Source organism: Paramisgurnus dabryanus, chromosome 23 (genome assembly GCF_030506205.2).
Source record: "Paramisgurnus dabryanus chromosome 23, PD_genome_1.1, whole genome shotgun sequence".
In the NCBI taxonomy this organism is placed as follows: domain Eukaryota; kingdom Metazoa; phylum Chordata; class Actinopteri; order Cypriniformes; family Cobitidae; genus Paramisgurnus; species Paramisgurnus dabryanus.
In genome coordinates this window covers 21,927,780-21,954,305 of record NC_133359.1, presented here as the reverse complement: position 1 = coordinate 21,954,305, position 26,526 = coordinate 21,927,780, and the positions used below count along the sequence as shown (strand labels likewise).

Genomic DNA, 26,526 nt, shown 5'->3' with positions numbered 1-26,526 from the left:
TATTTTGTTGAAGTCGGGGTAGGTTGAACTCCCACGAGTTCGCCGGTAGGAGGTTCCACTTCGACAGGCATTCCAGTGCACTTTTCCTAGTTGGAGGTAGGATAAGTCCCACATCCCACTGGTTTGGATGGGCTCTGGAACGCAGCATAATTCATACAGGGTCATGTGGGTTTGAATTTAGTTTTTCCTTAATAATATAAACCTTAACTAAAAAAAATGCACGTTGTGTTTACTTGTATTATTTAATCTGCAATAACATAAGAAATCTGGAAGGGGCCCTTTTTCAAACCAATGCATATGCAAGGTGAAAAGTTGATGTACACCCTCAAATGAATATAACTCTAAAAAAAACAAATTTTGGTCTTGTTTTAAAGACGACTCTTTAACGTTTTTTACGGAAGTGTCTGGAGTGAATATATACACTCACCTAAGTGATTATTAGGAACACCATACTAATACTGTGTTTGACCCCCTTTCGCCTTCGGAACTGCCTTAATTCTACGTGGCATTGATTCAACAAGGTTCAAGAAACCAATTTGAAATGATTCAAGCTTTGTGACATGGTGCATTATCCTGCTGGAAGTAGCCATTAGAGGATGGGTACATGGTGGTCATAAAGAGATGGACATGGTCAGAAACAATGCTGAGGTAGGCCGTGGCATTTAAACGATGCCCAGTTGGTACTAAGGGTCCTAAAGTGTGCCAAGAAAACATCCCTAGATCATTACACCATCGCCAACAGCCTGCACAGTGGTAACAAGGCATGATGGATCCATGTTCTCATTCTGTTTATGCCAAATTCTGACTCTATCATCTGAACGTCTCAACAGAAATTGAGACTCATCAGGCCAGGCAACATTTTTCCAGTCTTCAACTGTACAATTTTGGTGAGCTTGTGCAAATTGTAGCCTCTTTTTCCTATTTGTAGTGGGGATGAGTGGTACCCGGTGGGGTTGTCTGCTGTTGCAGCCCATCCGCCTCAAGGTTGTGCGTGTTGTGGCTTCACAAATGCTTTGCTGCATACCTCAGTTGTAACGAGTGGTTATTTCAGTCAAAGTTGCTCTTCTATCAGTTTGAATCAGTCGGCCCATTCTCCTCTGACCTCTAGCATCAACAAGGCATTTTGCACAGGACTGCCGCATACTGGATGTTTTTCCCTTTTCACACCATTCTTTGTAAACCCTAGAAATGGTTGTGCGTGAAAATCCCAGTAACTGAGCAGATTGTGAAATACTCAGACCGGCCCGTCTGACACCAACAACCATGCCACACTCAAAATGTCTTAAATCACCTTTCTTTCCCATTCTGACATTCAGTTTGGAGTTCAGGAGATTGTCTTGACCAGGACCACACCTTAAATGCATTGAAGCACCTGCCATGTGAATGGTTGATTAGAAAATTGCATTAATGAGAAATTGAACAGGTGTTCCTAATAATCCTTTAGGTGAGTGTGTGATTTTATATATAAACATATATAGCAGTTTACATTTATTTGTAATAAATAAAAAATGCAATTTATTATTATTTTTAATACATAAAATTATCAAAAGACTAAGGTTTTTTGGTTTGCTGCATACTCTTATCACAAATTAATAAATTACAGTTACTGCCTTATTATTACTGCTAAAAGATTTTGAAATAAAAAAACTACATTCTTAGACCTTTCAGTTAACCCCAGTTAACGGGTTAAAGTGAGAAACTTTCAAATACATTTTTTATAACTTAAGTTATAAAAAATTTTCATTACTTAAATTGGTAACACATAAAAAAGTTTTTCAACTTAAAATTTTCACTTTAAGAAAAATGTAGTAATTTTTTAAGTTAATCCAACTTTTTACAGTGTATGTGTGCTCTTAGCCTTAAAAATGAAACCAAAAGTTTTACATTTGTAATTAAATCTTTATTGTTTTCTTTAAAAGAAGCATCCGCGGTGGAAAAATACCTGCCCCTTATTTCTAATAAAGAAACTTTTATTATGGCACCTAAAGGTGAACCCTGGTAAAAAAAAACTCAGGTCCAACCTATTAATGTATGTTTGAAGTGTCATTACAACAGGGCCCAAAATATCATTCATGATGCAAAAATCTGAACAAACATTTCTGTATAAATGCTAAAAAGTAAAAATGAATCGAACAGCTTTAAAAACTCTAACTTTGAAATTACAGAAACAAAATCTGTAAAAAAAACCAAACAAACAAACAAACAAAGCGTGGTGTAGAAAATGTTTTTAGCATTTATCATATTATTAGTAGCATAGTAATGATTTATTAATTGTAACATGCTGAGCGAATAACACAAAAATGCTTTGACACAAATCAATAACGAATGTTGGTATAAATTTCTACAAATGAAAAATAAAGAGCTTTAAAGAGAAAAAAAGCACAGAGAAAATTTTACGAGGAGCTTTGTTTCAGATAACAGACCAAAAATAAACCAAGTTTAAGACTGAAGTGCTTTGAATAGTGTGATGTGGTATTGATATGAGACGCTTTGCATTAAATGAATAACAGAAACAAAAACATTTATTTTTTGATGGAAATCATCACAAATTATTTATGACACAACCATAAACATGTGACTTTTTTTAACTAAACCAATCTATTACTTTCATCTTTAGGTGTAGCAAGTTTTTTTTATATTTTTAAACAGACCCATGTATAAATCTATTTGCATTATTTCAAAATTCAGACTTTGAAAATAAACTAGGACACAATTTGTCTATTAAACTCCTCCTTAAATAAGGCCTCCTTAAAACAACTGTTTATGACAGGTCCACACAAGTGTGTATGCGTCAAGGATGATGGGAAATCGCTTTCATCACGTATATGAATGTAGGCAGGGCGCCCTCTAGTGTAAAACAGTGACATTGCTGCTGATGAGAATTCAAAGTGCACCAACGTGTTGAAAAAGTAACATTGAAAGCTCCTCTCAACGAAAATTGGAATAAAAAAGATTTTGGTACATAAAGAGGAAGACAAACCCCCAAACCCAGCCAATAAAGATTCATCATAAGAAAATAAAAGTGAGAATTACACTGAATATAGTGATTAATCAGAATTAAAGTAGCGGCACGACACATCATTTCCCTTTGCTTTGTGATTTTTCTTTGTTTATAGGCGAGAGGTAAAGAATAGAGAGAAGGCCTCAGTCATCCGTGTGTGTTTGTGTGGAAACCGCCTCACGCGATTGCTTTCGCTTCAGGAAGAAAAGCCTCCCAGTATTTTATCAACTAGAAGGAAGAATAAAAGAGACGTGATGTGAATTAATATCACAGTTGTTTTAAACAAAATTCATTTGAATAAAATGTTTACGCACCTGTTGTTGTGAGAGCAGCAAAGACTCCAGATATTTGACGATTTGTCTCTTAAAATCCCGAGCTTTCTCTTTCTGTAAGCAGAGAAACGTGGTGATTAGGACAACAAGGCTTTCTTCATACAGAATCTGACCTTTAGGACTGACTGTCCACACTGGTATTTTACAAGTGATGAGATATGATCTATTTGTTTAGACCGTGTCAACAACTATATGTAAATATCTAGTATATCTAGATTGGTTGCCATAACAACTTGGCCATAGACTTTATTTAAGCAATACGGTAAAAGAGAGGCTATGCTGTATTGTGAATACGTTATGGTTGAAGTGTGTTGTTAAGCATGACATGAAGCCGAGTCACTGCAACACTAGCCTTTTGTACTTTATTGCTTTTATAATATGGCTACCACACTATACAAATATTAAAGCAAATAAGCATCAACACAGATCATCAAATGCCTTGCTTCAGGTGACCGAAGAGTGTTTCACATAAGTTTACAATGCTAAAGATGCTATGCAGCGATCAAAAATTTAAGAGCATCTATGGTCTGATTCACGATCAGTACATATAAAAAAATTATTCAGGGTCTGTTCTGTTCACGCACATAGCACTAATACAGTATGAATGTGAACCCTGAACAAGCAACTCGAATTCAAATTTGTGTAGAATTCGACGTACAAATCTTATTAAAGGTAGAAAAGTGATGCAGATTTTCTCTCAATGCTGTTTGATTAACACGAATGAAAGACAGGAGCAAAATTAGGTAACTTCTCCTTTAAGACCAAAGTCCGGATCTAATATACTGTTGCGCACGCGTTTTCTCTTTTAGCTGTTTACTTTCTCTTTAATTAAATTAAGAAATTAAGTTTTGGGAGAAAAACATTCCAGGATATAGTAGACTTTATTGGAACTCAACAGTTTACAGTTTCAGTGCAGTTTAAAATTGCAGTTTCAATGCAGCTTTAAAGGGCTTTTAACAATCCCAAATAATCCCGCATAAGCAGCTTATTTAGTGAAACGATCATCATTTTCGGCAAAAAATACAAAAAAAAAATGAATTTTTTTTACTTTTAAACTACAACTCGTCTTGCGCTAGCCAGTGTGACCTTACGCATTGCGCAATCACATCGAAAGGTCACGCGTTACATATTTGAAATGCACACTTGTGGACCATTTTAAACCATAAACAGACACAAAGACATTAATTAGTATCAGTCCACATACAAGAACGTCTGTATGGTCCTCTTTCTCCACACTTGTAAACACTGGAGCGGTAGTTTCACATACGCGTGACCTTTCAACATGATTACGTAAAACATAAGGTCAGGATGGCGCATCACACGGCTAGTGCACGACAAAAAGTTGTGGTTAAAAGTACTTTTTTGCAAAAATGATGATCGTTTCAATAGGTAAGACCCTTAATGCCTCAGTTGGAAATGTTTAGAGTGCTTTGAAGCTGCATTGAAACTGTAAACCAGTGGTACTCAAACTTTTTCCGCGTGCGGCCCCCCTTGTGTACGGTGCATTCCTTCGCAACCACCCCCAAAGAAAATTTACGACGAAAAACTTTAATTACACAGAATTCATGATAAATGAATGTATTTTATAAAATGTCATAAAACTGGGCCCCCCCTGGCACCATCTCGCGGCCCCCCAGTTTGAGAACCACTGCTGTAAACTGTTAAAGTCCACTACATGGAGAAAAATCCTGTATGTTATCTTTAAAAAAAAAATTGTATTTCTTCTTGACTAAACAAAGAAAGACATATCCCATGTTATCCAAGATGTTCAAGTAAATAAATCACAATGTTTTTATGAAAGTGAAGTAATCCTTTAAATTAATCCAACGTTCACCTTTTGATATCTCTACTAGAATAATAAAAAATATATAAAAGATTATTCTGAAAAATATCTTTGCTAATGTTCAACCATATCTTACATCAAAACGTATAACTTCCTTCTGAATGGTGGCCGAAATTCTTTCAAAGTCTCTCTCGAACTGCGTGACCTTGGCCTCCCACTGCAGGACAGGAACACAGAGTTAAAGGTGGTAGTTTAAAGCAGATCATTTAGTCTTAAAAGGTATAGTCAAGGGTCACCTCTGCGATCTCATCCTTGGCCTGCTGGAGTTTGTCAGGTTTGTTGGCCCAAAGTAATTTGGCTTCCGCCTCTCTCTTTTTCTGAAGCGCATTTTGAGCATCCTGCCAGCGCTGCCATGATTTCATTCTCTGGTCAAAACACCCCTGGGATACACACAAACGTACTTAGCCCTAAACATTCAAAATGTCAGTTACCTTGACTTTACAATGTTGAACATAAGGTATGTGTGTATTCGTACCCTGACAGCTCCCAGAAGTCGTATATAATCGGCCAGGAGCTCAGAGAAGGTGAAGAAGTCATTGGCCGCCAGCTCCTGATGGAGCTGCTCGATCCGATCTTCAACCTCTGCCAGCTGAGACAGAGCTCGAGACAGAGCCGTGTTATCCTCCGAACTCCCCAACATCGCCACGCTCTTCGCGAACACGGCCGTGTTCCCGGACAACTCTGAGAAAATATACACATGAAACTGTAAGACACACGGCTGTTTTATAGCACAGTGCATTGTGAGACCCACGTAGCAGATCTAGGCAGGTGGGGCTGGGGAGGTGGAGGGTTAGGATGGAGATTAAAGGGAAGTAATAGAAACAAGCATTTGATTGGATGGAGACGACCAATTAGTACTCATGGCTGAACTCTTCATTTATGGACATTTCTTACCTTTCCTGTGATTGACAAGCGATTCAACCAACAGGTGAAGTTTCCGCATCTGCTGTTCTTCATTTTCTACATCCTGGATCTTCTCATCGAACCACTGTGACAAACACAAACATTTTTTTTATATATATATTCTGTGCGTTCTGTATGACTTTTGGTCTTGGTCTTTGAAAAGTTTATTTCCATGTAAGGCTCACCACGTCCTGTTCGTTCATCTTGATGGTCATCTTGCTAACGGCATCCGTGGCTTTGTTGATCATTTTGAGGAAACCGGCTCCACTTAAGGCCTGTGTGCCGACTGCACGGGGTAACTAAATACACAATCACACAGAGATTACTTCGGGTAAGTTTACATAGGTTCAAACAAATAGGGAGAGAGAGATTACAAAAGAGAGAGAGAAATAGGAAAAAGCAAACAGATGTCTCACCTCCTCTTTCTCCAAAAACTCTCTCACATCAGGATCCTGAATGAGAGATGGATGATTCACAACCCTCTGAAGATATCTGAACACACACACACACACACACACACACATTAAGCCTGAGTATAGTCTGTTTTATTTTTTTACGGTCAAATGTATGGCCTTGTAAAGTATAGTTTATTAGACTCGTACGTGTACATAGACATTTGGCGCATGCGCATCATGACAAAATGCAATGGGTCACCTGAGCTACATACTACATTGTCCTGTAGGTGCATGTGCGCAACCTACGCTTACAATGTGCTTCCCGACCAATGTGCTTGTGCAACTTACTACGCGAACAATGTGCTGCGCAACCTACTACTACGCAAACAATGTGCTGCGCCACCTACTACTATGCAAACAATGTGCTGCGCGACCTACTACTACGCGAACAATGTGCTGCGCGACCTACTACTACGCGAACAATGTGCTGCGCGACCTACTACTACGCGAACAATGTGCTGCGCGACCTACTACTACGCGAACAATGTGCTGCGCGACCTACTACTACGCGAACAATGTGCTGCGCGACCTACTACTACGCGAACAATGTGCTGCGCGACCTACTACTACGCGAACAATGTGCTGCGCGACCTACTACTACGCAAACAATGTGCTGCGCGACCTACTACTACGCGAACAATGTGCTGCGCGACCTACTACTACGCGAACAATGTGCTGCGCGACCTACTACTACGCGAACAATGTGCTGCGCGACCTACTACTATGCAAATGATGTGCTGCGTGACATACTTCTACGAGAATGATGTGCTGCGCAACCTACTACGCGAACAATGTGCTGTGTGCGACCTACTATTACGCGAACAATGTGCTCCGCGACCTACGCGAACAATGTGCTGTGCGACCTACTATTACGCGAACAATGTGCTCCGCGACCTACGCGAACAATGTGCTGTGCGACCTACTATTACGCGAACAATGTGCTCCGCGACCTACTATGCGAACAATGTGCTGCAAGAACTATGCGAACCATGTGCTGCGTGACCTACATGAAAAAGTGGGTGACCTACAACCTAAAATTGCGTAACGTGCACTGAACGTGGACCCATCCTGTACGCGTACGAAATAGACTATACTTTGACCATTAGTATGACTATCATTTGATGTGTCTTGCGACCTAATATATTGTTTTTTATTTCTGCTATAGCCATATTTACCCAAATACAAACAGGCCGTCAAAAATCTTGATTCACGAAAAATCTATATGTTAGCTTGTATGACAAACCTCTCAAGAGCAGCTCTCCTTCGCTCCACAAATTCGGCTGAAGAGGGATCCTCCTTACCCACTTTCACTTTTGTCATACCTGTCCGATCCACAGAATGCGTTCACACATCATTAACGTATTCGACATATCAGTCACATCTTCTCAAAACAAGTTTTCTTACCCAGAATAGTGTTTTTCTTCAAAAAAAAATCTTACCCAGAATGCTCTTCTCTGGCGGCGGAGGTACGATGTATCCGTTCTGCGCATGTTTCTCCGAGAGCTTCTCGTACAATCCCAGAAAATCGCTGAAACGTCTGCGTACTGTAAACGTCTTGCTGCGGAACATGGGTAACGTCGTCTGAGAGAAAGCAAGAACGTAACGGTCATATCGTATGGTCGTCGTGAGCAAACCAACGGTGTGTGAATCTGCAAGTTTGTTATAATCACCTGTGTTGAAACTTTGTAGGCCATATACGCATTCATACCATCACCTGTAGAAAGGAAGAGAAACACTTCATATGACCAAACAGAAACAAACAGATTAAAGTCTGTATAAAGCCAATTCAGAGGATTGTTTCTAAACATTTGCTGAATAATAATCTCTATTGCTGAAACACATAACAAAGCCTGGAAACTACACTGCAAAAACTGACTTTCTTACTTTGTATTTTTGTCTTGTTTTCAGTACAAATATCTAAAAATTCTTAAATCAAGATGTTTTTACTGAAATTGTTTTCTTGAAGATAATATTTTGCAGTGTAGTGGTATTTAAAAGTTGAGAGAATTGGCAGCTTTCCAACAAGTGGGTGTGGTTTTAGCACAGACACTCCCTCAGCACCTTTTTTCAACTTATTTACACTGCAAAAAATGACTCTTAATTGTAATTTGTAGTCGTGTGTAAGTTTTACGCCGTATGTTATGCGTAGCCTGACGTGCAACTCGCCAAACTTTTAACAATGTGTCGATTCTACGCAGACTGCAAGCGCTGTGATTGGTCCACTTGATGCATTTTCTTAATAAGCAATATGACCTGAGAAAAAAAATAGTCTAGTTTTTAAACATAAAATTTAAATGAAATTGCTTAAAACAAGCAAAAAAATATGCCAACAATGTAAGAAAAAAATATTTTCCTAAACACTTTTTGTGTTTTAAGCACAAAAAGAAAATACATCTTACATTTAAGAATTTTTCAATATTTGTACTGAAAATATTACAGCATGTTTGAGAATCCAATGTTTAGCTGATCATGATAACTGGTCATATTATTTTCCACATGAAGACAACTGATTCTCTTCCTCAAGGGAACGCCAGAGCTATGTTTTCCAGCGATTGAAACTAATTGCGACACTCGCATCTCCTGGAAATCCTGAAATTTCAACTAATCAAAAGACGACTTCGACATTCCCACAGGGTTTCCAGAAAAGTGTACGAAAAACATCAAACGTTTAGCCAACATTCTGTGAGCGTGAAGTCTGAGGCTGAGACTATGTGTCAGGTAGCAACCATAGACTGTAAAAAAAAGATGGACGACGCCTGTTCGCTCTATTCCATTGGTGAAATGTGAAGCCGCCAGTGTCCTGATATGGCGCTGACATCTTGGCTACTGAGTCTGCGCAGTAGAGATTTCGGGACCAGTCCTGAGCAGTAGTGAGCAGGAAGTAAAGCTGCGAAATCAAGACCCCGCCCTCGCAGTATTCGCATATCACACGATATCACAGCTGTCAATCATGACACCACCGTTTTTATATAATTAACTAAACACAAACTTATTTAAAAAAAAAACATTTGAATTTACATCAGCGTGATAAAAACTACAGTAAATGACAGAAACCAGCTTCGGAAAAAAGATAAGTTTAATTTAATTTTTTAGTTGGTCTGAAGTCCCATTGAATAACATGGGGAGGTGGAGTTTATGGCCTATACTGGGACCAGTCACTGGGGGGCGATCGAGACGTTTTGGCTTCACTTTTCAGGGCTTGTGCGGCACGCTTGGTAGCAACACTGGGTTTGACACACACACTTATAAGTAACTTTGGATAGAATAACAAAACTTGCTAGATCACCTCTGTAACAAAAACAACGTGATAAAATAATTGTGTGACATAAACCAGACTTGACATGCCTCATCCATCATGCAATATTACAGCAGTAAAACCAAACCTCTAAAATAGAGAACTGGAAATTGAGATTGTATGGCGAAGCTCCAGGCAACTTTATCAGTTCCTTTATTAGGAACTATTTCACTTTATGACACAATGACGTTTTCTGCCGACTCAGCTTACTACTGGGTTTAAACCAGTGGACAGATGTTATCGTATACACTTTTCCCTAGCACAGCATTATTTTCACAAAAAAACAACAACAAATGAATTCAACGTGATGTACCAGAGGAGGATCTTACCGACTTTTTCCGGATTTGTGATGGAGATGTTCAGATCAAACTTGTCTTCGCTCTCCTCTTCCTCTAACTTTTTGGAAAATGACAAATAGAAACAGGAAAAAGGTGCAAAACATGAGATATTCCTATGAGGTGTGAACACATCAATTTCGAATGCGGTTGGAAATCAATAGGCACGGGAAGCCTGTGGATCTAAAAGATCCAAGATAATCATGTTCTCACATATTTAATTTCATATATTAACCCACTGGATTACTTCAATGTTTGTGATTTTTGGGGCTTCGCCACATTGAGCCCCATACAAGATAACATGATGGCATTTTAATATAAAAACTGAAAAGGGGAAGTCACATAACTGACTTGCCCTCATGCCATCCAAGATTTATGAGAGATATTTGGCCGATTTGTTTCTTTAAGAACTGTGCCCAGATCAGTAAGAGCATTTTACCTCTTCCAGGGTTTTGGACGCTGGCGTTTTGCTGGAGTTGCTCATCACCGGGGCAGCAGCGGCGGCGGCGAGCGGCGGTTTCACAACATCTTTCATCTTGCGGTCATTACGGGGACTATCCAAAGACAACTCCACTGTAGCTTCTGAACGGAGAGAAAATGAGTCCATTACATGTCTTATAATGCTTTAAACCAAGCAAATGACACACGAACACAAAACGCAGAACCATCAGCATTTTTCATCAGTTTGGTCAGAAGGGTAAAGGTCATTGAGGAATTCCTTTTCCTCTTCCTGCGTCAACGCTGAGAAGGCGAATTCACTACCCATCATTCAGGAAAGTGATGTGCATGCACTTCACAAACAATGTGTCTAAATGACAGTAAAAGGGTCAACAGTAATAAAATCTCTATGTTGGGCACAAAAGTCAGGAACACTGAAGGATTTAAGGCGTGCTTAAACGGGAACTTACAATGCACAAATGTCTGGGAGAGTTTTAAAACACAAACTGATGCACCCGTCAATGCCAAAAAATGCAGTAGTGGTATACCAGACAACCAAAACTATTTGATCTAAGTTAAAAAAAAAAAAATAACACAGTCTATGTTGGTTTAGAAAGACACATTAAATGTGCTTACAATTTTAAAGCTTCACTAAAACTTTAATGCACCTGAACCCAAAAGACGCCAACAAAACCAGCAAAAATGTGTCAGATGATCAGGTGACATACCTGTGAAGAGATCCTGCTCTTCTGAGTGAACACCATTGGTCCTGGAGCTGGCACCTGCGGATGTTACGGCTTCCTCCGTAAACAGATCAGCGGAGGCTTGTTTACCCTGCGGCTTAACCTTCCCTTCCGATTTGACCTCAGTGAAAACATCAACAGGTGGCCCACTGGGCTTCTTCGATACGGCCTTGAACGGTTCTTCGAACAAATCTTCCTCATCATCGTCAAACAGGTCCGAGCTCGCTGCTTTCTTGGAGGAAGCGCCTTTGCCGGCATCTTTCGGAGTGTCTTCGAAAATATCCTTTTGATGATCCGCGACATCGTTTTTGTGGGCGGATTTGGCGATGACGTCACTCTGTGGTTTAGGCTTTGGCGGTTCGCTGTTACTCAAAGACACGTTTATGAGATCTGGAACTGGATTTTGGACGTCAGCAGGAGTGATGACATCATCCAACGGGTCACTGAATAGGTCGATGGCCTCATCGCTACCAGGTGAAGATATTTTGGTGTCTACACCTTTCTGGGGTTCGGAATTAGTGTCGGTTAGTGGATCGCTGAAGATGTCTTCTGGTGCTTCGCTGAAGATGTCTTTAGGATTTCCAGATGTGTCATCGGGCGATTGAGAATCCATCTCAGATATTGACTAGAAACAGAAACACTTGTAAAGTTAATAAAACATACATTAAACTATGTGCCTTTTTACATCTGGTCACAGTGTTTTCTCTGATCGAAAAGATATCCGATTTGTTAAACTGTTCCATGTACATTTGGCCACATAAATGCGTCTTGGCAAAACGGATATGAATCCGGGGAAGCTTCAATAAAAAATGAAGCCCTGAGTTATCCTCCAGACAGTGACGGTCCGGATCAAGTCTTTATCATTTCGGACGTGTGGCGCGCGTCCCCGCTTGCGGTTTGATGCGCGTACGCGCTATTCTCCGAGATGCACTTGACGGCCTTTTGCAGCAATTTTTTTTTTGTGGACGATCTTGTTAAGGCGGTAGGGTTTCCAAGCTTAGGCGGGCCGCCTTAACTGAAATATGCTGCGGGAAATCCTGCGGCCGATGCTGATACACATACAACTCGCAAAGATCGGTCTATCACTATAAAAGATCACAGGTTCGAATCCAGCGAACATGTACATACTGATAAAAGTTTGTACCTTTTTTTAGTGATGTAAATGGGACAATTCATTTCAATATGACATAATTTTCTCCGCCAGCGATGCAATATTTGCCGATCAAACACTTCTTCGATGCAATTAATTTTATCGATTTTTTATATTATGTGCCTAGTTAAGCAGTTAAATTTTTAATAACTTACAAATGCAACCAAAATATATAACATGAACATTTATTTAACTCTTTGAAAATTGCACATTTCCAACAACAAACTAACAAAAAAGTAAATAAAAAAATTTAAATAAAGAAAAATAAATGTCACATAAAATTCAGCTTATGATGGCAACAGTCAAAGTCATACTTTCAGTATTTTGTGCCAAATGTGCAATCGAAAATAAACAAAAATGTGCGCTTTGGCGGAAATGTGTAGATGGACTTTGCGTCAAGGAATGAGGACACATAAGGTGTCAAAATAAAGGTACCTCATATCGATATTTTATAAGAAATCGATCAAAATTAAGTCACAACCTCGAACTTCGAATTAAAAAAATGGAATCGTTGATGCTGCCACTCCCCCATGTCACGTCCCAACGGCTTGCCAAGCGGGGGAAAATAAACCTCTCAGAAGTGCCTTTAAAAACATCGGTCCAGCGGAACACGATTTATATTTTAAACACAAGGGATGTATTGCTACACCCCCTTGAAATGCATATCATGAACAGGATTACTACCTAGTGATCTGACTTCGGACAGAGCGGATGCACCAACAAGACGCAGTGGATTATATTTTAAACAAAAGGGATAGTTTGCCTCAGCTCGAATGAAACGCATAAAACTGAACAAATACGCAAGGATTACTACTTTTTTTTATGTTTAGACTTTGGACAGAATCTGATGCGATAGCGCGTGCACGTGAGACAGAGAGAAGCGCAGCTGCTTATGACGCACTGGTTTTATTTCAGATGCCAGGAGTCCAAGACGCGCGCTTTAAGTCCATGTGCGTGCACAAAGGAATCCTCTCTCTACAAGCTCTCCACGTAAAGTAAAGCCCACAAACCCCCATGCGAGGAAAAGCACGCAATGTGCATGTTAATGTAAAACTATAGTAATAATTAATTATAATGGCATAGCATTTTTGTCTTTCAAAAAAAATAATTTAAGAATCGAAAATGTAATCGAACCGAGGATTTGGAGAATCGTGACACCCTTAATATTTTATGTGTGGCATGGCATTGATGCATTGTATCGTCAAAAATGTAATCGATCCATATCGATGTATTTTTACACCCCTACTTGTAAAAGGGCGGTCACACTACACATTTTTTGTTCCATTAACTTCCATTCATAGGCATCTGAATGCGTCAGACCGGAAACGCAAGCTTGTGTGAAGATATTTCGAGTCTAGTTAACTCTCGCTGCGTCCGAAACCGCCTACTTTCATACTAGTATGCAAAAAGCACTACTTCGCCTACTATATAGTATTGAAGTAGGTGGTTTCGGACGCAGCTTATGACCGGTGAATTCGTATCACGTTCGTATCATTCGTATCAAAGCTGGCTCCTCGCCTATATTCCCATTAATGCCCGAAAAATATTCGCATGCTCAAAGCCTAGTGGGATCGTCACTAAAGAAGCATTTCACCCATATAAACATTAATCTTAATTGAAAGTGTGTCATATTTGTAGTCGAAATGTAACATAAATTTAAAATTTGGTGCCTATTTGACCGAGAAAAGGGGTGTTTGATGTCTCACCCCCTCAACAAAGATATTGCACTTCCTTCTTTCAATGATGCAAAATGATGATTTTTACATCATTGAAAGAAGGAAGTGCAACACTAAAATCTGTATTTCTCCTGTCTCAGCGGCAACGGAGGAAATGATGCACGACCATTCAAAAACATGACTGGGGTTCTTACTATACAAAGCTTAATGCAAACGGGTGAAGTGTCCCTTTAAGTTGCTTTGGATAAAAGCAATATGCCAAAAATATAAATGTAAATCAAACATAATTTTATGACGATATATTTATTAGCATACATCACAAATAACCCATGCAGTTGATGTCTGGTTTATATATACACAAAAGAGAAAACAAGTGAAAAAAATGATATGCTGCCTAAAGAAAATTAAGACTACTTCGATTTTTTGCATAAATTAATTATATTTTCCTTTTACATAATAAAAACTTAAAATATTTAAGTTGTAAACTATTGTCATGTTTTGCATAGCACTTTTTATAATTGATAAGTGTGCTTATCACAAAAAAACAGCATAAAACGGTTGCAAAAATCTTAGTGGACCATTCACATATTTCCTTATCGTTATATTTTCATGTTGGGGTGATAAAACATAACCCTGATATTTCTTTATGTACCCTCTTAGCCTACTACGCAGAAATCCCTCTAGGTGTCTTGTTTAAGGGCAACACCTTCGATCTACACACTTCCAGTTGCCAATCCATATCTTTAACCACTAACTTTAAACAGTTTTTAAAAGCCTTCCCACTCTGCTAATTTTTCCTAAAATGGGAAACGAGTGGGATTTTTATGCACATCTGAAACTCACATGACCGGGTCACAAACACATCAGAACTTTGCTCTTCAAACACTTAAATTATTACACTTGAGTAAATATTGACAGCTGGTCATCTGCCTATTCATTATAGACAAGGGACCTGCCCTCTTGTTGCTCGTAGTATAGTTTAGATTTCTTGCTAGATTTGCATGCATGCACTTGTAGTTTACAGATCTATAGTCTGATCTGTTACTTTATATCAATCGTGTACAGTGCAATTCTTCATTATACATTAACAATACATACAAACCCTCTAACGGTTCAGATCCAGGAAAACTGGGTCACATGCCATGAGATATTTCCTCAACTACTCTAGTCCAACTTCAGTTTCTGAACCCACGCAGGCCTAAATCAGATCATCTCAACCCCTAAATTTAATTCACGCCTAAATCGTAAACAAAACACGATTTCAAGTAAGTCTTCATGACGTAAACCAGCAGATCTGAAAATCTGGTAATGAAAACACACGTATGTTACAGTATCAAGTGAAGGTGTTTTGACCTCCACCCTTCAGTGTTTACGCAGCAGGCTATATAGTAGCGTTGCGTTATAAATGCATCTAAACGCGTCACTCACCGTGCCCGTAAAAGCGTCCGCGCCGTCGTCGCTGTCCTCCAGCAGCTCGGGCTCCTCTGAGTCCGGGAAGGGCGGAGGACTGTGCTCCGAGCTGGCCGCCATCTTCAGCTCCAAACACACACGGAAAAACTTTATTACGACCTGTGAGTGCGGGAAAGATACAGTGAGAGAGCGACATAGAACTGAAGCGGGGAGAGAGAGGGAGGAACGGGCGACGCCTGTTGGTCGACATGAAAATCTGATCTAACGTAACAAACGGAAGTGCTCGAATATAGAGTGTAAATATGAGGTTAACCATTTTTGTACGACAGACGTGCGTAAACAGTCGTTTTTATTTAATTAATCATTTTAAATTTATTTATTATAATTTATTTGTTTTGTGAGAAAATCCACCCAAGATAACCCCACCCATTAAAGGCGCATGACTCGGTAGGCGTGTTCGATTTCATGAAGTCCTGCGCAAAGAAGACATCAAAATATCGCGTGAGCATGTATAGCAGTCTACACTCAAATCAATCTCGCGGTATTTGAGGTCAAACAGCGGTGGACCTGCGCGAAGGCGCATTAAGTCAAATACGTATCATATTATTATTTGGGTGATCGAAATCTCTGTCCAATATCGTTCCACATAAATATATTTAAAACAAAAAATAAATAAAGTGAAAGACTGTTTAAGTGCATTTTAGGAAGTTCGAACTGAAGTGGCGTACTTTGTTCATGACGTCGCAAGAGAAACCACAACCACAATTTTTCAAGATTTTTTTTTTCATTTATATAAACTTAATATGGCTGATTTTTTATACGGAAAGAAATAAAAAAGAAAGAAAATTTGTTAATTCTACAGTTGACGCGGAAAAGTGACGGGGCAGGTTCACCCTTTGCGTCATCACAGAGCCACGCCCCTAAGAGGTTATGTTTACAGAAGTGTGTGGATTCGTCTGATCGGCGATCATGATTATGCGGTTGCAGCTATTTTAAAAATATAAATAATGTCCCGACGACCTCATGAAGACACGGAACCGCTGCTCCATTCCTCTCATGTGGATGAAGACGGTAAAATACATATCACTCACGTAAAATACGTTACCTTGATCATAACTGTGCTAAAGCTCTCTGAAGTTCGTCATATTAAGTTAATGCATCTCTAATAGTGTGTCATAAGGTAATAAATAGTTGCTTTATTAAGGATTGTAAGCATTATACAACTATCAAGGGGGTAGACAACGTCGGTCCTGGATTGCCGATATCCTGCAGATTTTAGCTACAACCCTAACCTAACTTACCTGTAGTTTACAGGTGACTTTTAGACCTTAATTAGCTATTTCAGGTGTACTTTATTAGAGCTTAAGCTAAACTCTGCAGGACATCGGCACACCAGGTCCGACGTTGCCTATTCCTGCTATAGTAATAGCATGGATTGTATGTAATGTATTCTCCACCCCGATTTTGTGTTTATATGTCTACGATTGAGGTTTTAGGTTGAGGTTGTCCAAGTACCATGATATTTCCATCTGATTTCATCACTGTACCATGGTAATACCCCAGTTCTTGATAAGTGTCAGTCTATAATTGTGTGTGTGCGTTTCTAGATGATCAGGTGACCAGCAAGAAGAAACTCACCTATGAGGAGGCTGTTGAAGCAACAGGTTAATAATTCACCTCTATGTATTTAAAAGTGCTGAAGTATCTCAGTCTCAGATTTGTGTACAGATGAATCAGTGAATGTTAATGTCTCTCTTTAGGGTTCGGGCTCTTCCACTGGTTGTTGTTGGTCATCTGTGGCTGGGCAAATGCCAGTGATGCTGTGGAGATACTGTGTGTGTCTTTCCTGCTGCCCACCGCACGCTGTGACCTGCATCTCAGTTCGGCTGATATGGGAATTCTTACCGCCAGCATATTTTTGGGTTATTATCTTTACTGGTTATACTTTGAATGAACCAATGGTTAAAATGAACAAATCTTTTTTTGTCATTGTATGGACGTAGTAGCAAAAACAACACGATTCGGTGACAAACTCATGATCAAGTCCTAAAGTCCCACGTCTAATTTATTATACACAGTTTTTCTTTGACTTACAGTCTGAACGCTTCATATTGCTTCATATTTTATTTAGGGGGACCGCAAAGTGTTTTGTAAGTTTCTTTAAAAGAGGAAAAACGCAAAGTATGACAAATGATTCAGGGTACCATGTTATGAAACAGCAAAATAGAAAGAAAATGAACTTTGCTTCTGATTATTTTTTTTTTTTTTTGTACTTTATTTTCACTTCTCATTTTTATGAAGTAAAACTGCAGTTTCTTTCCTGTTTACTTAAACACTGCAATATGGTTGTTATTGGTTGGCAAAATGCAGAATCATGCGTCCGTCACACAGTTTGTAGGTTAAGTCTTAGTCCAACCATTTACATTTCTGCATTTTGGAGACACTTGCAGAGCATTTCAAGGTTTACATTTATGCGTTTCCTGAGATCGAACCCACAACCTTTTGCGTTACCAACTAAGCATACAGGTGAACCTGTTGTGTTAACGTCCTGTTTTACCCATGTGCTCTTCTCCGTCAGGTATGATGGTTGGGGGTTATTTATGGGGTAACCTGGCTGATCGTGGAGGACGGCAAAGTGTCCTGGTCGTTTCTCTGGCAGTGAACGGCACGTTTGGGGCTGCAGCCAGTTTAGCCCCGAGTTTTTGGCTCTTTCTGCTCCTGCGGTTCTTTAGTGGAGTCGGGTAACAAAGAATTTTGTCTACGCAGACATTGACGTCATGTTTGATGTGGACACAAATCTCATCACATGAACACATCCCATCTCGTTTTCAGCGTAGGCGGATCCATTCCCGTAATCTTCTCGTATTTCACGGAATTCCAGCCTCGTCTTCGGAGAGGAGCGATGATCAGCGCCCTCGCCACCTTCTGGATGGCTGGAAATATTTTGGCTGCAGGTAAATGTGACCAAATGTTGCCTGTGAATGTTTAATAATTTTTTGTGATTGACTTTTTTCTATATAAATTTATCTTATGTAGCTTAAAGAACATTCTGTGAGAATACAACCTTGATATCTTAAATATTAAAGGGGACAACTTTTATGTTTAAGTGTTATACTTGTGCTTTACAGTGCTTGTATCAACTACAAAATGTGAAAAAGATCAACCCAGTGACTTAGTTTTGGTAAACCATTCTCTGCAAGCATGTGAAAAAATTGGTCATTGAAATCTGGCTCCCCTTGTGATGTCAGAAGGAGATTATCCGCCCCTTAATCTGCACTATCCAACATGTCATCCAGGTCATGTCAAAGATTGAAATCAATTAATGCAATCAAACTTTGATTCTTCTATACTTATCATTAAATTATGAGAATTTAGCCTGGATTTCACAGATAGGGTCACTTATAATATTACATTTAAATGTTAATGATATTTTGAATGTCTTTGTTTAGGCGTGGCGTGGTTGGTCATTCCCAGAACATCTTTGAATGTTCATCTGAGCTGGTTGGATTTTCAAAGCTGGCGTCTTTTCGTGATCCTCTGCTCGGTTCCCAGTTTGTCATCAGCACTTATCTTCAGACTCTTCATGCCAGAAAGCCCAAAGTTCCTGATGGAGGTACAAACAGAGTCCACCACAAGCTAGTTGACTTAACCTGAGTGAATACATCTGAGTCAAAGTAGGCCAGGGCTAATCCGGCCTGACGGTAATTTTTCTTTGATTTGACTGTACAGCAAATAAACTGAAAGGAGAGTTGAAAAGGGGCTGCGTTGGGTTCCAATTATCTGCGGGTGCATAATTATCAGATGAATAAAAAAAAACTTGTGCGACTACCATTGGCGACTCGTGACAGCTCTTCCGAGGGGCGCAAATTTAAACTATGTGTCCGGACTTGGAGTGTCGTATGTGTTGCTCGTGTTTTCAAAATATGTGTTTGTTGCGTCATGTGAACCATGTGCATCACATGTTTTGTCATAAGAAGTACCTGCTGCACACGCGTCAAAACCGTTTATGATAAAAGAGACGCTCACGTTCACAAAATACATACAAGACACTCCCTTAACAGTAAACTCTGATAAAACTCTGTATTTGGCAAACATGCGCATCTTTTTAATTATAAAGCCTTAGTCTATAGCAGGCACTTATTTTGACAAAACACATGATGCACATAGGTTTACTTGACGCGCACATTTTGTGTTAATTTCAAAACACATTTTGAAATTAAAACTGCAAGCAGTGATGGAAGGGCCCTCGCACGCATGTGCACCGCCACTCTATGGCCTTAGTAAAGCAATGAACCAGGGGGATTGAAATTTCAGTGGGTAAATATAGGTGGGTATTCAAAGGAACTTTGATGTGCCACACCTCCTTTGTGCAGCAGGTGGCGCTATGATTGTAATTGATTGTTGTAACATTGATGTGTTGAGGCCAGGACCCTTGTCAAACGTATGATGTCTGTGACAGGTCGGACATTGCATGCCTGAGTTACAACAGCTTTCTAATGGCGAAACATCACTCTTTGCGAGGCCGCCACGGACACGCCCTTCAACGAAAAGTCAAGATCTTCGCAATTTATCATCGCAAAGGGCTTAAGATCAGTCTCACCTGATATGATAATGATTTGATTAAATCTCTGAGAACAGTGAATCACAGCGTAAAACAAGGCATTTCCTGCTACCTCTAGGTGGCGCTAGGACTGAAGCTGAATATTGGCATTGAAATGTGTTCAGGCCAAGACTCTTATCAAACATGTGAAGTGTGGGGTAGATTGGACATTGTATGCCTTAGTTATAACAACTTCCTGTTTCATGGCGAAAACGCTGAACTTTGTCAGGCCGCCACGGACACACCTTCCAACGAAAAGTCAAAAGCTCCGCAATTTAACATCGCAAAGGCCTTTAGATGAGATTGACCAAATATGATGACGATCTAACAAAATCTCTAGGAGGAGTTCGTTAAAATACGAAGCCTGGAAATGACAAAATTTGCACAGAAATCACAGTAAAATTCAAAATGGCTGACTTCCTGTGAGGTTTAGAGCTTCGCTCCAAGAGACTTTTTTGTAAGTCTTGGGGTGACATATGACCCTACCAAATTTCGTATCTGTAGGATTTTCGTAGCGGCGGGGCTGTTCTCTTGAAATTTTGCAGGTGGCGCTATCGAGCCATTTCTTCACGCCCACTTCTGGCGCCTATGCCACATGTAAATTTTTGCCACTTCTGACGTGTGTGCAACGTTTTATGACTTTTTGAGCTTGTTTAGCCTGTCAAAATGCGATTCATTTAGCGATATTTTGCGAGGCCGCGACGGACACGCCCTTTAACGAAAAGTCAAGGTCGTTGCTATTTATCATCACACAAGGTCTTGAGATTAGACTGATGAAATATGATGTTGATATGGTTAAATCTCTAAGAGCAGTAAGTCACAGCATAAAAGGTGGTATTTCCTGCTGCCTCTAGGTGGCGCTATGACTGATACTGAATTATGCCATGTTGATGTGTTCAGGCCAGGACCCTTATGAAACGTGTGAAGTTGGGGGCAGATCGGACTATGTATGTCTGAATTACAACAGCTTCCTGTTTCATGGTGAAACATCACACTTTGCCAGGCCGCCACGGACACGCCCTTCAACAAAAAGTCAAGATCTTCGCAATTTATCATCGCAAAGGGCTTAACATCAGTCAGACCGAATATGATGATGATTTGATTAAATCTCTAAGAGCAGTAAATCACAGCGTAAAACATGGTATTTCCTCCTACCTCTAGGTGGCGCTATGAGTGAAGTTGAATATTGGCATTGAAATGTGTTCAGGCCAAGACTCTTATCAAACATGTGAAGCGTGGGGCAGATTGGACATTGTATGCCTGAGTTAGAGCCACTTCCTGTTTCATGGCGAAAATGCAGAAATTTGTCAGGCCGCCACGGACACACCTTCCAACGAAAAGTCAAGATCTCCGCAATTTAACATCGCAAAGGCCTTTACAAGAGATTGACCAAATATGACGATGATCGGATTAAATCTGTAGTAGGAGTTCGTTAAAGTATGAAGCCTGGAAATGACCAAATTTGCACAAAAATCAAGGCAAAAAATCAAAATGGCGGACTTCCTGTTGGGTTTAGAGCTTTGCTCCGAGAGACTTTTTTGTAGGTCTTGGGGTGATAGATGATCCTACCAAATTTCGTATCTGTACGTTTTTCGTAGCGGGGGGGCTGTTCTCTTGAAATTTTGCAGGTGGCGCTATCGAGCCATTTTTACACGCCCACTTCTGGCGCCTATACCACATGTAAATTTTCGCCACTTCTGACATGTGTGCAAAATTTCATGAGTTTTCGAGCATGTTTCGCCCCTCAAAAATGCGATTCACTTTGGAGAAGAAGAAGAATAAATAATAATTAAAACTGCAAGCAGTGATGGAAGGGCCCTCGCACGCATGTGCACCGCCACTCTATGGCCTTAGTAAAGCAATGAACCAGGGGGATTGAAATTTCAGTGGGTAAATATAGGCGGATATTCAAAGGAACTTTGAAGTGCCACACCTCCTTTGTGCAGCAGGTGGCGCTATGATTGTATTTGATTGTTGTAACATTGATGTGTTGAGGCCAGGACCCTTGTCAAACGTATGATGTCTGTGACAGGTCGGACATTGCATGCCTGAGTTACAACAGCTTTCTCATGGAGAAACATCACTCTTTGCGAGGCCGCCACGGACACGCCCTTCAACGAAAAGTCAAGATCTTCGCAATTTATCATCGCAAAGGGCTTAAGATCAGTCTCACCTGATATGATAATGATTTGATTAAATCTCTGAAAACAGTGAATCACAGCGTAAAACAAGGCATTTCCTGCTACCTCTAGGTGGCGCTAGGACTGAAGCTGAATATTGGCATTGAAATGTGTTCAAGCCAAGACTCTTATCAAACATGTGAAGTGTGGGGCAGATTGGACATTGTATGCCTTAGTTATAACATCTTCCTGTTTCATGGCGAAAACGCTGAAATTTCTCAGGCCACCACGGACACACCTTCCAACGAAAAGTCAAAAGCTCCGCAATTTAACATCGCAAAGGCCTTTAGATGAGATTGACCAAATATGATGACGATCTGACAAAATCTCTATGAGGAGTTCGTTAAAGTACGAAGCCTGGAAATGACAAAATTTGCACAGAAATCACAGCAAAAATTCAAAATGGCTGACTTCCTGTGAGGTTTAGAGCTTCACTCCAAGAGACTTTTTTGTAGGTCTTGGGGTGATATATGACCCTACCAAATTTCGTTTCTGTAGGATTTTCGTAGCGGCGGGGCTGTTCTCTTGAAATTTTGCAGGTGGCGCTATCGAGCCATTTCTGCACGCCCACTTCTGGCGCCTATGCCACATGTAAACTTTGCCACTTCTGACGTGTGTGCAACGTTTTATGACTTTTTGAGGTTGTTTAGCCTGTCAAAATGTGATTCAATTAGCAATACTTTGCCAGGCCGCCACGGACACGCCCTTTAATGAAAAGTCAAGGTCGTTGCTTTTTATCATCACACAAGGTCTTGAGATTACACTGGTGAAATATGATGTTGATATGGTTAAATACCTAGGAGCAGTAAGTCACAGCGTCAAACATGGTATTTCCTGCTGCCTCTAGGTGGCGCTATGAGTGTTACTGAATTATGCCATGTTGATGTGTTCAGGCCTGGACCCTTATCAAACGTGTGAAGTCAGGGGCAGATCGGACAATGTATGCCTGAATTACATCAACTTCCTGTTTCATGGCGAAACATTACACTTTGCCAGGCCGCCACGGACACGCCCTTCAATGAAAAGTCAAAAGCTCCGCAATTTAGCATCGCAAAGGCCTTTAGATGATATTGACCAAATATGATGATGATCGGATTAAATCTCTAGGAGGAGTTCGTTAAAATACGACGCTTGGAAATGTCAAAAAATGACAGAGAAAATTCAAAATGGCTGACTTCCTGTGGGGTTTAGAGCTTAGCTCCAAGAGACTTTTTTGTAGGTCTTGGAGTAATAGATGATCCTACCAAATTTCGTATCTGTAAGTTTTTCGTAGTGGGGGGGCTGTTCTATTGAAATTTTGCAGGTGGCGCTATCGAGCCATTTTTACACGCCCACTTCTGACGCCTATACTACATGTAAATTTTCGCCACTTCTGACGCGTGTGCAAATTTTCATGAGTTTTCGGGTATGTTTAGGCCCTCAAAAATGCGATCCATTTCGGAGAAGAAGAAGAAGAAGAAGAATTAAAACTGCAAGCAGTGATGGAAGGGCCCTCGCACGCATGTGCACCGCCACTCTATGGCCTTAGTAAAGCAATGAACCAGGGGGATTGAAATTTCAGTGGGTAAATATAGGCGGGTATTCAAAGGAACTTTGATGTGCCACACCTCCTTTGTGCAGCAGGTGGCGCTATATTGTAATTGATTGTTGTAACATTGATGTGTTGAGGCCAGGACCCTTGTCAAACGTATGATGTCTGTGACAGGTCGGACATTGCATGCCTGAGTTACAACAGCTTTCTCATGGCGAAACATCACTCTTTGCGAGGCCGCCACGGACACGCCCTTCAACGAAAAGTCAAGATCTTCGCAATTTATCATCGCAAAGGGCTTAAGATCAGTCTCACTTGATATGATAATGATTTGATTAAATCTCTGAGAACAGTGAATCACAGCGTAAAACAAGGCATTTACTGCTACCTCTAGGTGGCGCTAGGACTGAAGCTGAATATTGGCATTAAAATGTGTTCAGGCCAAGACTCTTATCAAACATGTGAAGTGTGGGGCAGATTGGACATTGTATGCCTTAGTTATAACAACTTCCTGTTTCATGGCGAAAACGCTGAACTTTGTCAGGCCGCCACGGACACACCTTCCAACGAAAAGTCAAAAGCTCCGCAATTTAACATCGCAAAGGCCTTTAGATGAGATTGACCAAATATGATGACGATCTGACTAAATCTCTAGGAGGAGTTCGTTAAAGTACGAAGCCTGGAAATGACAAAATTTGCACAGAAATCACAGCAAAAATTCAAAATGGCTGACTTCCTGTGAGGTTTAGAGCTTCGCTCCAAGAGACTTTTTTGTAGGTCTTGGGGTGACATATGACCCTACCAAATTTCGTATCTGTAGGATTTTCGTAGCGGCGGGGCTGTTCTCTTGAAATTTTGCAGGTGGCGCTATCGAGCCGTTTTTGCACGCCCACTTCTGGCGCCTATGCCACATGTAAATTTTTGCCACTTCTGACGTGTGTGCAACGTTTTATGACTTTTTGAGCTTGTTTAGCCTGTCAAAATGCGATTCATTTAGCGATACTTTGCCAGGCCGCCACGGACACGCCCTTTAATGAAAAGTCAAGGTCGTTGCTTTTTATCATCACACAAGGTCTTGAGATTACACTGGTGAAATATGATGTTGATATGGTTAAATACCTAAGAGCAGTAAGTCACAGCATCAAACATGGTATTTCCTGCTGCCTCTAGGTGGCGCTATGAGTGTTACTGAATTATGCCATGTTGATGTGTTCAGGCCTGGACCCTTATCAAACGTGTGAAGTCAGGGGCGGATCGGACAATGTATGCCTGAATTACATCAGCTTCCTGTTTCATGGCGAAACATTACAATTTGCCAGGCCGCCACGGACACGCCCTCCAATGAAAAGTCAAAAGCTCCGCAATTTAGCATCGCAAAGGCCTTTAGATGATACTGACCAAATATGATGATGATCGGATTAAATCTCTAGGAGGAGTTCGTTAAAGTACGACGCTTGGAAATATCAAAAAATGACAGAGAAAATTCAAAATGGCTGACTTCCTGTGGGGTTTAGAGCTTAGCTCCAAGAGACTTTTTTGTAGGTCTTGGAGTAATAGATGACCCTACCAAATTTCGTGTCTGTACGTTTTTCGTAGTAGGGGGGCTGTTCTCTTGAAATTTTGCAGGTGGCGCTATTGAGCCATTTCTACACGCCCACTTCTGACGCCTATACTACATGTAAATTTTCGCCACTTCTGACGCGTGTGCAAATTTTCATGAGTTTTCGGGTATGTTTAGGCCCTCAAAAATGCGATCCATTTCGGAGAAGAAGAAGAAGAAGAAGAAGAAGAAGAAGAATAATAATAATAAACGGAGCAAAAACAATAGGGTCCTCACACCCTGGTGTGCTCGGGCCCTAATTAAAACTGCAAGCAGTGATGTAAGGGCCCTCGCACGCATGTGCACCGCCACTCTATGGCCTTAGTATAGCAATGAACCAGGGGGATTGAAATTTCAGTGGGTAAATTTAGGCGGATATTCAAAGGAACTTTGAAGTGCCACACCTCCTTTGTGCAGCAGGTGGCGCTATGATTGTATTTGATTGTTGTAACATTGTGTTGAGGCCAGGACCCTTGTCAAACGTATGATGTCTGTGACAGGTCGGACATTACATGCCTGAGTTACAACAGCTTTCTCATGGCGAAACATCACTCTTTGCGAGGCCGCCACGGACACGCCCTTCAGCGAAAAGTCAAGATCTTCGCAATTTATCATCGCAAAGGGCTTAAGATCAGTCTCACCTGATATGATAATGATTTGATTAAATCTCTGAGAACAGTGAATCACAGCGTAAAACAAGGCATTTCCTGCTACCTCTAGGTGGCGCTAGGACTGAAGCTGAATATTGGCATTGAAATGTGTTCAGGCCAAGACTCTTATCAAACATGTGAAGTGTGGGGCAGTTTGGACATTGTATGCCTTAGTTATAACAACTTCCTGTTTCATGGCGAAAACGCTGAAATTTGTCAGGCCGCCACGGACACACCTTCCAACGAAAAGTCAAAAGCTCCGCAATTTAACATCGCAAAGGCCTTTAGATGAGATTGACCAAATATGATGACGATCTGACAAAATCTCTAGGAGGAGTTCGTTAAACTACGAAGCCTGGAAATGACAAAATTTGCACAGAAATC

At 40.5% G+C, this 26,526-nt stretch overlaps 2 protein-coding genes across 2 annotated transcripts in view; one reads left to right on the top strand and one right to left on the bottom strand.

Annotated features, from left to right (window-relative positions):
• Positions 1 to 1,878: 1,878 nt before the first annotated feature.
• snx1a (sorting nexin 1a) lies at positions 1,879 to 15,772 on the bottom strand. Its single transcript, XM_065297769.2, has 15 exons — positions 15,600 to 15,772; positions 11,331 to 11,970; positions 10,604 to 10,746; positions 10,159 to 10,225; positions 8,205 to 8,248; positions 7,974 to 8,115; positions 7,778 to 7,856; positions 6,496 to 6,571; positions 6,265 to 6,378; positions 6,071 to 6,164; positions 5,652 to 5,857; positions 5,413 to 5,556; positions 5,253 to 5,333; positions 3,316 to 3,387; positions 1,879 to 3,229 (listed from the first exon to the last, which is right to left on the bottom strand). Exons 1-15 carry the CDS (start codon positions 15,699 to 15,701, stop codon positions 3,179 to 3,181), a joined length of 2,055 nt encoding a protein of 684 aa, XP_065153841.2. The 5' UTR covers positions 15,702 to 15,772; the 3' UTR covers positions 1,879 to 3,178.
• A 713-nt stretch (positions 15,773 to 16,485) lies between these two features.
• sv2 (synaptic vesicle glycoprotein 2) overlaps positions 16,486 to 26,526 on the top strand; it is an 82,279-nt gene continuing 72,238 nt past the window's right edge. The window contains exons 1-6 of the mRNA XM_065291430.2: positions 16,486 to 16,652; positions 17,189 to 17,245; positions 17,342 to 17,503; positions 18,160 to 18,322; positions 18,414 to 18,535; positions 19,031 to 19,194. Of these exons, the coding sequence (XP_065147502.1) occupies positions 16,589 to 16,652; positions 17,189 to 17,245; positions 17,342 to 17,503; positions 18,160 to 18,322; positions 18,414 to 18,535; positions 19,031 to 19,194 (732 nt within the window). The 5' untranslated portion in view covers positions 16,486 to 16,588. The remainder of the gene's footprint in view (positions 16,653 to 17,188; positions 17,246 to 17,341; positions 17,504 to 18,159; positions 18,323 to 18,413; positions 18,536 to 19,030; positions 19,195 to 26,526) is intronic.